Source organism: Trichosurus vulpecula, chromosome 4, assembly GCF_011100635.1.
Source record: "Trichosurus vulpecula isolate mTriVul1 chromosome 4, mTriVul1.pri, whole genome shotgun sequence".
Classification (NCBI taxonomy): domain Eukaryota; kingdom Metazoa; phylum Chordata; class Mammalia; order Diprotodontia; family Phalangeridae; genus Trichosurus; species Trichosurus vulpecula.
In genome coordinates this window covers 191,979,983-191,995,174 of record NC_050576.1, presented here as the reverse complement: position 1 = coordinate 191,995,174, position 15,192 = coordinate 191,979,983, and the positions used below count along the sequence as shown (strand labels likewise).

The following is a 15,192-nucleotide window of genomic DNA, read 5'->3' as shown; positions in this document are numbered from 1 at the left end:
CTTTTCTCTTGTGTCTCTCCATGGAAGATAAACCCTTCTGAGAGGTAGGAGAAATCGTTAAAATGATTCTTCTGGTAGAATGTAAGCTTCTCAAGGTCTGAGATGTCTCCATTTTGTAATTCTATCCCATATTCAAGCATAATGCTTGAAATACAGTAGGCATGTTGACTGTCTGAATACTGAGTTTGTAGTGGCAAAGAATTGGAAACTGAGAGAATGTCTATCAATTTCAAATAGGCTGAACATGGTATATGCTTGTGATAAAATACTATTGTGTCCAGAAAAATGATAAGGGCTATGGTTTCAGAAGAAGCTGAGATCTGTATAAACTTATTCAAAGTGAGCACAACCAGCGGAACAATTTATACAATTACGTGCCACATTGTAAAGATAATCAACTTTGAAAGACTTGGTAACTCTGATCAATAAAATGACCAAACACAGTTCCAAAGGACTCATGATGAAACATGCTATGCACCTCCAGATAGAAACTTAATAGATTCGGACTGCAGATTATAACATATTTTCTTCTGTCTCTCTCTTTTTTGGGGGGCATGGATAACGTGTGAATTTATTCTGCATAATTATAGATGTTTGTAATGGATTTTATTTTTCTTGCCATCTCATTGGGGGGAGAGCAAGATAATTCAGAACTGAAAATAAAATAAAATAGAATTTAAAAATTTTTAAATGAACATGCCATTGTAGAGAAATATATTACAAGAACCTGTTTCCATCTCATGTCAGAGAAAATGCCAAAGAATATGTACATCCTGATCAATGGGCTTTTAACCCAAAGCCTTGTCAACATCTCAATGGGACTGGTGACAAGGGAAATCAGAAATAATTCTGTTTTGATATTGCACAGCACAGAGAAACTCTCCTGAGAGCCTAGAGTATATATTCATTATGCCAACCACTACAGAATTCAGGAAATAAAATTAGATCCATCCCTCTCATTCCCAGAAACATCAATTATTATGTTTTCCTCTATTATGGTGTGAAATGTTTTACACTACTACTTCTTTGGAAGCCCTAGATTAAAAAACAAACAAACAACAACAACAAACACCACTACTATACAGCATACAGATGAGCAAAGGCTCCTGTACAGCCTTATCATTTAAAATAATAGAATTTTTGTAAGGGATCTTGGAAATTATCTAGTCCAAGACCCTCATCTGTTCAGGAAAAGTCACCTTAAGACAAATAAGAATATGAATTTTATTTATTCAAATACCTAATACCCTTCTTAAGAAAAAATAAAATACTAGAAAAAAATTTGCACACAAGTTCATTTTTCTACAGCACTCATTCACAATACTTATGTTCCACTGATTTATAAAGAATGCAAAATTACTGAGAGATCAAGACTTAAGTCATTATTTCATAATCTACTGGGAAAAATGACATGAGACTATCTACAAAAGCACTTTATCATGTAATGTTTTTAAAAATTAATAATGATAACTTGAAGGACATAAAGAGTTTGTCTAATTGAATTTCAAAGTCTGTTACCATTCACTCAGTGAATGATTTATAAGTCATATATGCCATGATGAACACCATTTATAAAGGCCTAAGAGAATTTTGGGAATACTTTTCCTACTATTAATTTTCACTGGATACTCTATAGAAGGCTTCTACTCCAAATCTGGAGATTATGAAATTATTTTGGTACTTCACAGATGCACAAAATTTGTAACATTAGTTTTTGGAGAAAGAAAAAAAGGTGATGGAAGTGAAATGTGATGTTTTTCTCACTCTGTGCAAAAGGGACTGAAAAGAGTCTCGTACCTTTGGTACAAGGGCAGAATTGATTCTCTCTGGTGACACCAGAAGCAAAGAACTTATCTCAGATAAGAGCTGCAAGCATATTTTTAAAGTCTAAGGACCAGAACTAGTGCTTCTCCTCTACGATAAAGTCTTCATTTTTCATTTATTCACATTTCTACACCTAGAGTGATAATAGAAGCTTATTTGTGCCAACAGAAGAAAAAACAAGTACTGAACTTCCCTTTTTAAAAAAGCTGCCACTTTGTTATACTGTAAATAACAACAAAAAGGTTCTGAGGAAAGATTTCGCAAAAAGATTTTAGAAACAGAAAAAGAGATTGCAGAAAACAAAACTAGCTTTAGTCCTATAGACAGATGACTGAGAGAGGGATATACTCACAGCCACTGTTCTATAAGCAAAGTTAAAACAAACTATCTAAAGAGAAAAGAAAAGAAAAAGACTCGTTCTCTCACTCCAGAAATGACTTTCACTTTCAGCAATTCTCATATCTGACCTTAACCTCTCCCTGGGACAACTGCAGCTTCCTTCCTGGCTCTGCTTCTTCCTTTTAAGCACTTCCATTAATTTGCCAAAATGCAACCTTTTATAACAATGTATCTTCTAAGAAATACTGCAACATGATAAAACCAAAACTGACAAGATGCCCCTTTCTCACTTCATGGAGGATTCTTGTTGCTGGGCCAAGACCAAGACAAGAAATTATGAGCATGGCTACTATGATAAAACTCACAACCGACTTTAGCAGTCTTATCAGGATATCACATACAACCCTGCCCTTTGGTAATGAACTTAAACTTTGAAAAGAGTTCGAAAATGAAAAATGAATGGCTGGGTATAGGTTGTTAGCAATGGGTTGGATGCTCTAAGGCAAAAACCTGACCCATCCAAAAAATATTTCACACTCCAGTGCCCAAATCAATTTCCTTCTTTTTACTGTAGTAAAACTGTTGTCTTAAGAGTAGAGAAGGAAGTTTAATAATCACCACTCTCCTCAAAATGTTGAGCAAAGGATGCAGTACCCAGAACCACTGGATATAAAAAGCACAACTCTATCCTATCTCCTTGAATTTTGTGGGAGAGGGTACTTGGACTGTTTTGTTTTTGTCTGGACCTGTGACTTTATCAATTCAATTCATCAAGCATTTATTAAGCGAAGGTTGTGTGCCAGGCACAGTAAATACAAAGACAAAAACCAGTCCCTGCCCTCAAGAATCTCTGTTTATCTGGGAACTCTCAGTATAGAAATTCCCGATGCAGATGCAAATCAGCAAGTCATCGGTAACTTATAAATCTTACAGAGTTGCCTAGAGCACGAAATGACTTTATTATTCTCACAAGGCTGGATTTTAGAGGTCTGACTAGTGCCCAGGTTAACACCAAACCTGGGAGGCCAGCCCTCTATGTACTATGTCTGGCTGCCTCTAACTTTGACAGATAACGGTACTAACACCTAATTATATGATGCTCGTGAATCTTATGGACTCTTTGGGACAAGGGGCATCATCTTATAACTACCACCTAGTGTTTATAAGGCCCTTCAGGAACTAGGGATCCTTTGGTGGTTCAGAGCAGTAACATAAGGCTTCAAAATGTTATTGTATAACGTAATTATGGTTTGTAAAGCCTGCTGGGCTTCTTCACTGGTAAAGGCACTACAGTAAAGAGAACTATTTATTGCTATTTTATTAATAGGTTATTCTCTACACTGGGCATCTCTCTCTCTGTAGCTTTCCGTTCTTTGGGGGACACTGTGATTGGGGTCCAAAATGTGGTGCCACAAAAATTATAAACAAAAAACACCCCTCCCTCAGTTGGGTCCGTAGCACACTGAGGTACTACTGTAACAGAGAACTTTTATATAATAGGAGTATTGAATGTCTCAGGCCCTAATTGCACAGTCCCCACCCCTGGTAATTGACACAGAAAGTAGCCAATCACCAGTCAGGATCCCACTGCCTTAGCAAATGAGAATATGAAGGTGGGGTTAGGCTAGGCTCCGAGCTGTTCCCCATAACCCCCTTCCCCCCCTCCCCGAAACCCAGGTTGTGAGGAGACGGATTAGGAAGTGGGCTCGGAGGAACTCGTTACCCCCGGTTGTAGCTGTTCTCCTCCTCGTTCTCGCAGTCGCTGCAGTGCTCATGGCCATTCCCGTTCCCTTCCATCAGCTGCGGCGGCGGAGGCGGCGGCGGCGACGGCTTCACTGCTGTCTCACTCTCATCCGCCATCTTGAGTTGGGAGAGCCGGGCTCCGCGCCCCGCTACATGAGTGACTGCTATTGGACGAGGAGGAACCGGCGATGTTTTCTGGGCCTTGTAGTCTTTACGGAAGGGAACGAACGGGTAGAAGGGGAGGGCTCATTTTCGGAGAAACGATCAGAACAGACTACGTTACCCAGAAATCATGAGGTCAGGGGGCGGATCGCAGCTAACAGTAAAGTCTTGGAGGAGCTACAATCCGCAGAGGTCTTCGGGATTCGGATGCCTTTCGAGGAAAGAGGGGCCTCAAAGGTGGGGGACGGTAGACACCCCCTTAAGTTAGCACGAGTTGCCCCGTGTGGTGCTGGGAGTTGTAGTTCAGTTCCTACCTAGGGTACCCCACATGGACTTTTCCAAGACCTGAGGTTTGACCTTAACCCACCCTTGGCCAACCCAAGCCCCTAAGCGAGCAGTTCATTTGCTACCGTTAATAACCGTTACCGTTCTGGGGTAAGTGAGAGAAAGAGGCCCGAGGGTGCGGGCAGGAGGGGAATTCTCCGGGGCTGGAGTGTTTCTTAGGGGGAGGGTTTGGGGAAGAGGAAGACTAACTGTGAGGGATGGAGGGGAATGGGAGAGGTTCTATTTAACCCATAGCTAAAGGCTCAGATGGACCTCCATTCAAAAGGTGAGAGCTAATCTATCCCCCCTTCCCCCCACTCCACCTGGTCCCTTGGGCATAGTGGAGCAGATAAAATCCCGATGTCTGCTAAACCCATCAATGAATGATAGGAGCAGCAACTGTTTATGGAGGCTGAGCTGGTTTCTCCTTTAGTAGTTGGGGAAGCTCTTTACATTGGTTATAATGGATTTGGCTTCTTTCTCTCTTGAGGCTTGGGAGTTGGGTTTGGAGATTTAGCCCAGTCACTGAGTCAGTAAGCATTTATTAAGAGCCCACTGTGTGCCAGGCACTGTGCTAAGCGCTGGGGATGCAAAGAAAGGTAAAAGGCAGATCCTGCCCTGGAGAAGCTTACCAGCTAACGGACAGACTAACAACTATGTACAAACAATCTGTATACAGAATGAATAGGAGATAATCAACAGAGGGAAGGCATACTGCTGTGTGAGGACTCCTTTCTGACCTAGCCTGACCATTGCTGGGGTGAATGTGGAGTAGCCAGCACTTTATCTGAATTGTAACCTTTTTAATCTTAAGAAAAGTTTCTGTTGCATTAGAAATATCTTTTCTTATTGTTTACTTAAGCATAATTATATGGAGCAGTGGATAGGGCGCTGAGCCTGAAGTCAGGATTACTGTGTTCAGATCCAGCCTCAAATACTTCCTAGCTCTGTGACCCTGGAGAAGTCACTTATCCTCTGTCTCCCTCAGTTTCCTCAACTGTAAAATGGGGATAATAATAGTGTGTGGGATGGATTTTACGAATCCAAAAATTAACAACAGAGGCGTCTCAAGGTGAAAGTAGAAAGGAAAATTTATTACGATCCCGGGAAAGGGCCACTCGGACACCGAAGGTCTCTCAGTGTCAGAGCGCACTGGACACAGAAAATTGGGGTGTTTATATAGGTCCCTAACCGCAATTCCCCCTCCCAACCTTCTTCCTCTCAGCTTGCAGACGTAAGCTTTGAGGGTACAATCTAGACGCGATAAATCTACCCAGGGATAATGGCAAGGAACAAACAGTATGGTTATTTTTACAAGCAGGAGACAGTCATAAACTTCCCACCATCCTTGTTTCATTCTACTATTAATCTCAAGGTAGTAAATCTGTCTTAAATGACAATGACGATTAAACAAACAGTTCGGTTATCGGTGACAGGCAGGAATTAGTTGTTAGTTACCTAATCCTGCACATCTATATTGCACCTGGCTTTTCGGCTTTCCATCCATTCTTCCCCAAACAGAGGTTCTCTTATCTTGGGGTCAATGTACAGGGGGTGAGTATCCTGTGTCTTATCCTTATCCTCAGAGAATTTTATGGTTGCTGACTTATTCACCTCAACCCTTCTTTCTTTCAGGCCTCTCGCCATTAGGTAAATACACAGGACCTGTTCTTAACCTCGGGGGCCTTACGGTCACTAGCTAAGCTTGTGGAGGGGAAAATATCTAAGTAGAGAAATGGGACTCACTATCCTACTTATTTCTATTTATTTAATTTGTTCCCTTTTATGAGAGGTCTTCACTCGTCCCACACAATAGTATCTGTTTCCCAGAGTTGTGAGGAGGAGGCTGTGGATAGAAGGACTGCCACTCTCCATCAAGGTGGGGGAGAAGGCTAGGTGAAAGGACCTGGGACCAAAGGCAGAGACACCACACTTTTAGATGAGCACAGTGGCTGAGTATCCTACCCCATTGGCATTGAGTGACTTCCTAGCGCAGGAGTGGGGAACCGTCAGCCTTGAGGCCACATGTGGCCCTCTAAGGTCCACAAATGAGGCCATTTAGCTGAATCCAAACTTCACAGAATAAGTCCCCTTAATGAAAGGTTTTGTTCTGTAAAACTTAACAGTCTTAAGCTCATAGTCAATAAAGTATGATTTTGGGCAAGTCACTTAACCTCCTTCTCACTTCAAAATGGGGATAATAACAGCACCTACCTCCCTGGATTGTTGTGAGGACCAAATGAGATATTTATAGAGTGTTTTGCATAGTGCCCTACCTCTAGTAAGTGCTATATAAATGTTAACTATTCTTGAATGCAGCTATATAAGGGCTGACCTTGCCTGAACTTGAGCTACAAATTGCCTGAGGAGCACCGATAGCAGTTAAAAGAGGACCATTGAAGCTCCTGAGCCTCTCTAGACTTTTCTATGTACTTTCAGTTGTTATACAAAAAAACAGCTTAAGTAACTGGAGACTCCCTCCCTATTGAAATGTTTTTAACCCTGCCTCTCTTGGGCACTTCAGTACTTTGTTACTTCCTGGCATCCCCCATGGACCTGAAAGTTTGGTTAAAAGAGGGGAACAGGCTAGGTGATATTGTGAGAGATTGGTAAAAGTTAGGGAAAGTTAGGTTTCCACAGAAGAGTTAATTTAGTTCCACAGAATAATTAATTGTCGGCCTGAACAAAGAAGGAGTAAAAATTAACCAGGGTGAGGGTCCCCAGCCAATTGGAATGAAGTTTGTGGTTTTGCAGAAACCACAGATTCTGTATGTTAGGAAAACTGGTCTAAACCGCCCAGAGAATGGTCAGGGTTGAAGAGAAAACTGGGTCAAATGGCTACCATGCATGCTTAATTGGCTAATTGAATATTACCTCACACACCTACAGGGAAGAGTTTTCCGCCTTTTTTGAACGTGGGACGTATGTTGAGGTGGGGGGAACATGCCAAAGAGTTGCATGTGGGGGGCGTATACAGAAGATTGTAACCCAGAAGGGAGTGGACCAAACCCTTCTCTGAAGGGAGGTGCTGAGCTGATGGTGCATCAGTCTATGTCAGTCTAATGGAATAAAGTTAGTCTCACTCCTGTACTCTCCACTCCCTCTTCCTAAAGAAAGGTGGAGTCCACTCCTGGCCAGGAATGTTTACCAATTCCTTTGGATTCCTCAATAATAATAAATTGCCCTTGATACGTGAATTTCAGTGTCAAGCGTATTTCTAACAATATGTAAGTTCATATTCCTTGCCAACGCTAGTGAACATGTATGTACATGGAGCCAGAATATGAATTCTGACTGACTAATAAAAGAATGACCAGGCTTAAATACATTTTAGAACAATCTCAGTTCAGGTGTTTAACCATACCATGAGAAAGGAAGTTTCTTAGTTAAGTTGTAAATGCAAGAAGACAAGACAACTGACAAAGTGTCAATTGGAAATTATGATCCCAGGATATCTGTGTTTCTCCTGTATAGCATATGTCCGTAGGATACCAAGATAAGCCTAGGCATCCTGTCCTTTAGTGATTACAAACAAGAAGAGTGCTCCTGGTCAACCTCATTTGGTCTTTAAAGTGCTGACACAGGAAAGGGTATTTTTAGAGCAAAGCAAAGTGTATTTGGTTGATTAGTTCAGGCTTTGGCCTTTATTGGGGTTCAAATGATCTGAAATGATTATCATCCCAAATTGCAATTCCTTTGCCTCTATTAAAAGATTTTATTTTTTGCTACGTTGGTAGTCTTCCTTATTTCATGTAGATATATCTGACACTATCATCATAATTGTTAATTTTTTTTGGAGGGGGGATGGCAGGGCAATTGGGGTTAAGTGACTTGCCCAAGGTCACACAGCTAGTAAGTGTGTCAAGTGTCTGAGGCTGGATTTGAACTCAGGTCCTCCTGATTCCAGGGCCGTGCTCTACTCACTGCGCGACTTAGCTGCCCCTTGAATATTTATTATATGCCTACCACGTACCAAGCACTGTGCTAAGCTGGGGGGGGGGGGCGGGTTATGAAAAAAGAAAAACAGTCAGTCCCTGCCTGCCCTCAAATGACAGCATGTGCCCAAGCTGAGATCTTTTCCCTTTACCCCAAAAGAATTTGAATCCCATTTGTCCATAGGCCCTGGGAACCCCACCCCCCCCTTGAATTCTCCCTGAATCTTCCCACTTGATCTGGCTTTTCCTACCCAAATCTGTTACCCTGGCCTAGCCCTCCATTGCCTAATTACCTCCAGATTGCCTCTGGCTATTTCCCACCCTTAATCCCATTCCTGGAGTGTGACCTCTAGTCACCCCAGTCCCATCAAGATCCTCCTTAGACCTTTCCTCAAGACCCTCCCTAAAGGCCTCCTTCCATCACCCCAGAACCACCCCTAGATCCCTCCCACAATCTTTTTGTATATAAGTCTCATCTTGCTTCCATGAAGGTGCTCAGATTCCTTGAGTCTAGCCAATGGTGAGATTTCTTAAGAGTCTGGCCAATATGGTGGATCTTTAATCAACTTTGTTATTCTCTTTGGCTGAAAGAAGGCTTGAGTCAGATTCATTTGAGCAGGACCCAGCGTGTCTGGATTTTGGGGTCCCGAGCACCTCTAAACCCCAAACCTCAACACAAAGAGCTCACGATTGAGGAAGACAACACACAAAAGGAAGTTGAAGAGAGTAGGGGGCAGTTCATGGTTCTACTCAACAAACAGTGGAACAGAGGCTGGTGATAAGGTGGAGTACCAAAGCTAATAGGATTTTACAGGATAATAAAATTTTCCCAATAGTGGACTACCTGGGACATGGTGGAAAAGTCAGAGAAGTCCCAAAGTAGTGCTGCCAGGTGGGAAATGAGGGGTTGTTCCGAGGTGAATGTACTTCTTGGCACCTTCTGGAAAGAAAAGATATTGAATCTTTGTGGTCCTAGAATTGTGAATTGCCTTGGCCACATGTGTATCCTATACATGTTCTTCATAAGTATAGCCTCACTCTTCCTGGAGAGATTGACTGTGTTCATGAGAGACTATGCCCCTGATAATTGGGAGAAATGCTTTGTAACTATTGACCTTGGTGTGTCATTTGAGTTCTTTGCTAAAAAACCTGAATCTACTGGCTGAATAGAGGGAAGCCCACCAGTAAGAGCTTATGTCAAAGTATTTAGGAGAATAATCATCCATAATAATAATCATCCATAGGGTTGTCCATAGGACCAGGGAGAGTAACAACCACCTTCTAGAGACCCAACCTGCTGGTAGTGGTATGAGTTGAGCAGCTGAATCCTGACTGGAATGTCATGCTATTAACATGTATTCTGAACTCTAGAAGCCTGTCTTGAATTTATTTTTAATTAAAAATTTCCAACTGAACTTTATTTTTTTTTCTATTGCAGGACAGCTTTCTTTTATCTCATTTTGAAATTGATCTTTATGATATCTTCAAAATTATTTGGAAACTTTCTAGCTCATAATCTGTCTGATCTTCCCACCCTCATGACCTCCTACCTCCCTACCTCCAGAAATCATCTTCTAGATGGTAGTAATAGGATGAGACTGAGGCTCTCTCACTGCTGGAGAATATTCTCAGTTCTTATCTCCCATTCTCTTCTTTTATATTCCTGATCTCAGCAGTATTCGTATTTGTCAGATCACTGTTATTAGACTCAGTGTCACTTTCAGATTTAACAGCTTCAATGGTGCCATTGACCTCATTTTTAGTATCACTTTTCTTCCATTGAATATTTGTGTTTTCACTGTTTTTCTTGACTTGTGGACTTCATGCTTTAAATCTTTAATCTTCAACTTCCCTTTTGTCTTGTGGAAAAGTCTTCTCTTTGTGTTTTATGGTTGTCTCTTGTGCTCCAATATGAAAGAATTAGGTTAAGATAAGTTAATTTTATTTTCTGTCCTTTTCTCTTAGATTTTCTATCTTGTACTCTGTCCCAGCTTTTTCTTCTATGTTTATGTGGTTTTTTTTTAGAAGTTGGGATCTTACATTCCTAGCTTTCAGAAATTTATTCTTTTTTAAAAAATCTTTTTGTTTTCAGCATTTACTTCTATGAGCTTTTGAGTTTTAAATTTTCTGCCCCTCCCTTCCCTCCCCCCTCCCCAAGACAGCATGTATTCTGATATAGGCTTTACATATACATTCATATTAAACGTATTTTTCACATTAGTCATGCTGTAAAGAATAATTATAACCAATAGAATGAACCAGGAAAAAGAAGAAACAAAACAAAACAAAAAAGAAAAAGACCAAATAGAATGCTTCCATCTGCGTTCAGACTCCATAATTCTTTCTCTGGATGTGGATGCCTTTTTCTATCATGCGTCTTTTGGAATTGTCTTAGATCCTTGCATTGCTGAGAAGAGCCAAGTCTGTCAAAGTTGATCATTGCACAATGTGGCTGTAACTGTGTACAATGTTCTCGTCATTCTGCTCCCCTCACTCAGCATCAGTTCATCTTTCCAGGTTTTTCTGAAGTCTGTCTGCTCATCATTTCTAATAGTACAGTAGTCTTTTAAAAAAATTATTTATTTTCAGTTTTCAACATTCATTTCCATAGGTTTTAAATTTCCTCCCCCTTCCTCCCCAAGATGACATGCAATCCGATATGTGCTCTATACATACATTCCTATTAAACACATTTTCACATTAGTCATGTTGCGTAGAAGAATTATAATGAATGAGAGAAATCATGAGAAAGGAAACAAAACAAAAAAAAGAGTACTTCATTCTGCATTCCGACTCCATAGTTCTTTCTCTGGATGTGAATGGCATTTTCCATCATGAGTCCTTTGGAAAAGTTTTAGATCCTTGAATTGCTGAGAAGGGCCAAGTTTATCAAAACCCATCGTCTAACAGTGTGGCTGTTAATGTATACACTGGTCTCCTGGTTCTGCTCACTTCACTCAGCATCAGTTCATATAAGTCTTTCCAGGTTTTCCCAAAGTCTGCCTGCTCATCATTTCTTTCTTTTTTTTTTTTTTTTGTTGGAGGGAAGAAGGCAGGGCAATTGGAGTTAAGTGATTTGCCCAAGGTCACACAGCTAGTGTGTCAAGTGTCTGAGGCTGGATTTGAACTCAGGTCCTCCTGACTCCAGGGCCAGTGCTCTACCCACTGTGCCACCTAGCTACCCCCTGCTCATCATTTCTTATAGCACAATAGTATTCCATTACATTCATATACCACAGCTGTTCAGCCATTCCCCAATTGTTGGGCATCCCCCGCAATTTCCAATTCTTTTCCACCACAAAAAGAGCTACTATAAATGTTTTTGTGCACGTGGGTTATGTTTATATGATTTTCAGTCTTGGCTTGTTGATCTTCAGTCTTGTTTAGGAGATCTAACTTTTGACTCAACTAGGAAATCTGAACATAGTAGTTTCAAACCTGTCCTATTTTTTTTTTTCTTCTGAACTTTCTTCTGTTTTCTTCTGTGCATTTTCTTTTAAATGAATGGGTGTTGGTACAAACAGAATCCCCATATCACCTCAGGTCAAGGGACAGATTGCCTACAAGAGACTTATGATCTCTCAGCTACTTTGTCACAGATGATCCAGATCTTCAGTGGGGATTGGTGGTGACTTTGGAGATACTGTCTTCTGTGCAGTGAACCTGATGCTCTTGGTATTGTTCCTGGTCATTATGGCTGTCTTTTATCAGAAGATCTACTCTGACCTGGCCCTGATAATATTCTCACTGTATGAAATTTTTACTTTTAAAAAATTGTATTGTTTTATGTTTTTATGATTTGTATTAAGCTCCTCCTTCAGGGCTGCTTATGCTAGCTTCTTCCTGAAATCTGCTGAATGCAGAGGTAAGGGAGAATATTTTAATCCGAAGTGTATCCTTTTTAATATTAAATAAAGTTGCTTTTATTGATATGTACATGTATGGATATATATTGTCCACTAGTGTCTCGCTGCATTCTAATCCTGAACCAGAATCACTGGATTGGTCTGAATTAGGCATGGTCCAGAATACCATCTCTTTTAGGAATCACTTCCCCCACCTCTCACCCTAGTACTTCCATCTGTGATCCAACTGCAATAGAAGCTCATCTTTATTGAGTTAGGTATGCACCACTCCTGGTTTAGATCCCTTAAAAGGGACAAACGATGGTCAGCATCTGAGGCCACTTTGCTGATTTTATTGGCTTTTCAAAAGTAGATGCTTTATGGGCTTCCCAAACTGATGGAAAACTGCAGGGAAGGGCTCTGCCTGGGTTATTTGGCAGCATGCCCTCAGCAGCTATTGTTATTTAAACTTCTCCTGCTCCAGTCATGGCCTACCAACTTCCTCAGTGGTGAAAGCCTACCCACCTTCCGACCTCTCCCTCCCCTGGCCAGCAGTCATAAAAGAGTGCATCTGTGGCTCTCTCATTAGGAGGGATGATTCCCAGTTCTTATCCTTACTACTTCCCCCATTCTCTTCCCTATATCCCTGACCTCGGCAGGATTGAACTTGTTTTCCAGCTTGCCTTCTGGGCTAGAGAACATAACCACGTAACTTGTTTTCCCGCCCCCCACCACCATTGCTTCTTATTTGTACTGTTACCAAGTCCATCAGCTGCCCCTCTGCTTTTAAAAAAAAAAAAAAAAGATGAGGTCTTCCTTCAGTTGTTAAATGAACACAGTTTACTCACCTCATTTTCCTTATGCTGGTGATCCAGTTTTTCTAGCATTATTAACAATAAAAAAGATAATGTTCATCTTGGCACTATCTTTATCCTCTGGATCAATCTCCTTTAGCGCACACCAGGCTAATCCATTTGGGCCAGAGTATTCCCTCCCTCTTCCTCTCCCATTGAGAGGTCTTGCCTACCAAAGTCACAGGATGCTTTCCTCCACTTCAATTATGAAAACCTTGAGCTCATTCTGATCTAATCCAGCTAATTAACACCAAATGTATGCCAGGTATGACTCAGGTTAGGCCAGTGGTTCAGGTTTGGGATTGGAACAAAATGAGATACTTGCAGACCAGAGGTGCCAAATCTGTCCAGATGGGAATGAAGCTTGAACCAGATTAAAATGTAATTAGAAAATAAATAAAATAAAATAAATAAAAACAGTTCAACATAGGTGATGTTAATTTGTGGTTTTTTCTGAGTCAGTTTGTGGCAAAGATATGTTTCTATTTGAGTTTAAAATCATAGTTGTAGACCAGTTTACCACAAGTTTACTTATGAACAATAGTACTTTCAGTCAACATGGGTACAGCACTAGTTCCTTAGATAAATTCCCCCTCGTTTCTATATGGAAATGCATCTGGTCAACTGGGTGTTTCTGGTCAGATGGGGGTGGTTACTTGAATTTTACTTTTTTATGGTATGGAGAGGCTAAATTGTCTTTTTATATTTATGGCAGTGGCACATCTATCAAGTCTGAGGGACTCTGGACTACTCATGGGCTGTTTTTTTAATGTCTCAGGTAAATCCAAAGCTGAGTCAACTTTTTGAGCCCTAGGCCCCTAGACCAGTTAAGCTTTGAGGATAGTTTCCCTGTCTTTGGGGGGGGGGGAACTAGTGAAGACCATGTGTCACAGACATGAGTAAATATACTTCTACCACACCCTTCATTATGTCCTGGGGTACATGGGGTGTTCAGGGAGGACTGGCTGTTCATCATTTGGTGTCTGCCTGTCACCCAACTCTGATATGTGGTTCCAGGAAGCTGTATCATGCTCAATACCCACATCCTGGGAAACCTATCTCAGCAGAAGGTCTGAACAGGTTGAGGGTAACTGATAGGCCTCAAATCCTCAGTGAGTTAGGGGGATGTCTACCCCAAGCTTATAAAGACTTTCCCCATTGGAATGGGTGGATGAGAACAATTTGTTTCAACAGCCACGGAGGAGGTTGAAGCAGGTACTGACTAAGGCCCAGAGTTTATTTCAGACATTGAAGACACCAAGGTCATCTACTGTATCCCAGGCTACCACCAATTGTCTTGACTTTTGTCCTGTCACTGGCCTTTGATGACTCAGGAAGAGAGCATGAGACTGACAACTTTGTGCAATGCTGCCTCACTTAAATCCAATTCATGAGCCAGTCAGGAAATCACTCCATGATGTCATTGGTCCTCTTTGAAAGGAAGGATGAACAACAACATTTTTTCCCTTGAGGATAAGCCCCTTGAAAACAGGTACCTCGTCCTGCTCATCTTTGTTTCCTTTACTATCCTTTCTGATAAAGCTGGTAAGAAAAAAATGTTTTAATACCTTCTGGGTTCCAAAATGAAGTATGAAGAAAAACAGATAAATATTCTCTCAGAGCTCAGAAGATGATTCTAAAGTCAGTTCCAAAAGAAGAGTTCCCCAAAATGTCACATGTTAAATTTCATAAAAATATAAACAATATAGTCATTTTTCTGCCATGTACGGGAAGGCTGGTTGAAGGCTAACTGGCAGGGGCCTTTTCTTAGAGGGAGTGTCTTATATGCTTGGTTTTTCTTTGAAGTGGGTGGCTGGTAGTAAATGAAATTGTGAAACAGAGGAAATTTGGTTTTGGTGCGCCTCTTCCCAAGATCCTAACTCCTTACAGGCGCCTAACTGGGTTTTTTTAATTCCAGCAATACTTTGCTTTCAGATAACTATCCCAATCCCCATTAAAATTAATTCAATTTATATTCATTCAATAAATATTGAGAACTATGTACAAGGCACAGTATTGGACTTTGTGGAGCCTACAAAGAAATATTAACAATCCATTTTGGAGAGACACACATGAAAAATTAAATTGCAACATAAGGGATTGTAATGTATACTACAGGTGGAGCTGTCCAAGTCCACTAGGAGTCCAGTAAAGAGAGAGATGATT

At 41.0% G+C, this 15,192-nt stretch overlaps 1 protein-coding gene across 1 annotated transcript in view; it reads right to left on the bottom strand.

Moving 5' to 3' along the window:
• Positions 1 to 4,476, bottom strand: part of NMT1 (N-myristoyltransferase 1) — a 56,743-nt gene extending 52,267 nt beyond the window's left edge. Inside the window, exon 1 of the mRNA XM_036755373.1 lies at positions 3,887 to 4,476. Coding sequence (XP_036611268.1) covers positions 3,887 to 4,023 — 137 coding nt within the window. The 5' untranslated portion in view covers positions 4,024 to 4,476. The remainder of the gene's footprint in view (positions 1 to 3,886) is intronic.
• Positions 4,477 to 15,192: the final 10,716 nt, after the last annotated feature.